Source organism: Cryptomeria japonica, chromosome 7, assembly GCF_030272615.1.
Source record: "Cryptomeria japonica chromosome 7, Sugi_1.0, whole genome shotgun sequence".
Lineage (NCBI taxonomy): Eukaryota > Viridiplantae > Streptophyta > Pinopsida > Cupressales > Cupressaceae > Cryptomeria > Cryptomeria japonica.
Window position 1 is genome coordinate 250,289,019 of NC_081411.1, and position 1,931 is coordinate 250,290,949.

The window sequence follows — 1,931 nt, forward strand, 5'->3', positions numbered from 1 at the left end:
TTATATAGGCAACCATTAACACAATCCATAGAAGAAAGGGACTAACAATCTCAATGTGGAAAAAGGATGATCTTATCATGTGTTTCTTAATTTATATATTTCCATCATTCCTAGGCATTACAAAGCATATGCTCCGATAAAACAAAACAGAACAATGGATCTGGGCACTCCTCGACTCTCAGTTATATCTTCCTAGCGCCCCCAACATCTTGTTACTTCTTTTAGCAGTGTTTTGTATTTCGCTCAACCGTTTAACGGCAAAATTCTTTCAAGTGTATAATAGAAATTTTCGATAACATTTGCTTTAACAACTAACGTAAAACCGTATGCGGGTTTAGGAAGATGTCAATTATATATTCTATAAACAAAATTTAAGTTTTAAATTTACCTATCGACGCATCCATTGATCATTTATGCCTTTTGGCGTTTCAAATACTAGTAAGAACTCTTTAAATACGGACCCTCTAAGACTGATCATCGCAATGTATTAAATCATATCAGTTTTATATTTTGTATTACCTTTGCTGAATTTTCTATCCTCTCAGTTTTATTTAGTTTTTTTTCCCTAATTTCGGTGTCAATGGAAGGCAAGGTGATTTTAAGCAGTTCCGACGGTCAAGTATTCGAAGTAGAGATGAAAGTGGCCATGATATCGCAAACCTTAAGTAATATGTTAAAGGATACAGAGGATACAGGTAGTGAGACAGCCCCCATCAAATTGGCAAATGTTTCCAGTAGAATTTTTAATCTTATTATCGAATACGGCAAATACCATGTTGAAGCCCAAAAGTCGGATACAAGCGGACCAACTGCGGATTTGAAGAAACGGGTTAGGGAGTTGGTAGCTGATGGTAAAGACACTCTCTTCCAGTTGATGATCGTATGTTTCATTGTTTTACTGGTTCTCATGAAAAACAAAAAGCATTGCTCTCTTAAACCTTAGCTGCGTTATTTGCTGCTTTTTTCTCCTCACATGATTTATTCAAAAATTGTTCTGTGCAGGCAGCAAATTTCCTTCACATTCAGAGTCTTCTTGATTTATCATACCAGATTGTGGCTGAGGACATTGAAGCATGTAAAGGCCAACAAATGATTCGCCAAAAAATATAACATAGAAAATGACTATAGTCCTGAAGAGGAGGAAGAGGTTTTAAAGCTGCATAATATATTTGAATGATAGTTTCGAGTTTGATACACTTTTTTGAGTTTTCAAATTTTGGATTTTGAATCATATATTTAGTATTAAAACCAACTAAAATGATTCTTGATTTTGAACCGGAATATAATACAAATCTTATAGTATTTATCCGTTTTATTAATATTATTTATCATTTTTTTATATTTTATATTTCAAAATATTTGTCAGTCATGTGTTTATATATTCATTTTTGTAAAATATGTCAGGCATAAATAAATTACGTTCAAAAGCTAGAAATATTATAAAAAATATTGATGAAATTCGAAAATATTTCATTTTAAAAAGAAATAATTTGTATTGGTATTTGTTTAGTTTGATTGTTATATTTGCACATGTGTAAATCTTAATAGTTTTTTTCGACACGCATATGCACTCAGAATTCTGCTTATAATAATAGAGAAGCTATTTTTAGTTCACAAAATATTTTGGTATTGGTGATAGATTTGGATGGTATTAGATGTGCATTAGCTTTAGTCTTGGGATTTGGCATCAATAGTTCTAATGCTACTACTTATTTTCCATCTACTTCTAAACCCTCCTAAAATTTTAATGCACCTTTTCGATCTAAACTCGCTTCTAGAATTAATTTTAATGTCACAAGCAAAGTCTAAGGTCCTCGTGCTTCATGAATAACCTCATACTTTAACTCAATAAATAAACATCTCGTTACAAATGAGTTGCTTATTTCCATGTGTCTTGCCGTTTTTGTGTGAGCCCTACAGTTGATTTTCCA

At 32.1% G+C, this 1,931-nt stretch overlaps 1 protein-coding gene across 1 annotated transcript; it reads left to right on the forward strand.

Moving 5' to 3' along the window:
- Nucleotides 1–580: 580 nt before the first annotated feature.
- LOC131054507 (SKP1-like protein 1B) lies at nt 581–1,110 on the forward strand. The gene is made up of 2 exons (XM_057989037.2): nt 581–880; nt 1,003–1,110. Exons 1-2 carry the CDS (start codon nt 581–583, stop codon nt 1,108–1,110), a joined length of 408 nt encoding a protein of 135 aa, XP_057845020.2.
- The last annotated feature ends 821 nt before the right edge of the window (nt 1,111–1,931 follow it).

Excerpts from the sequence above, each read along its gene's own strand:
- LOC131054507 (XM_057989037.2), top strand. The coding sequence starts at position 581 with ATGGAAGGCAAGGTGATTTTAAGCAGTTCCGACGGTCAAGTATTCGAA. Across the intron at positions 881-1,002 it reads CTCTCTTCCAGTTGATGATC|GCAGCAAATTTCCTTCACAT; the intron begins GTATGTTTCATT and ends TGTTCTGTGCAG.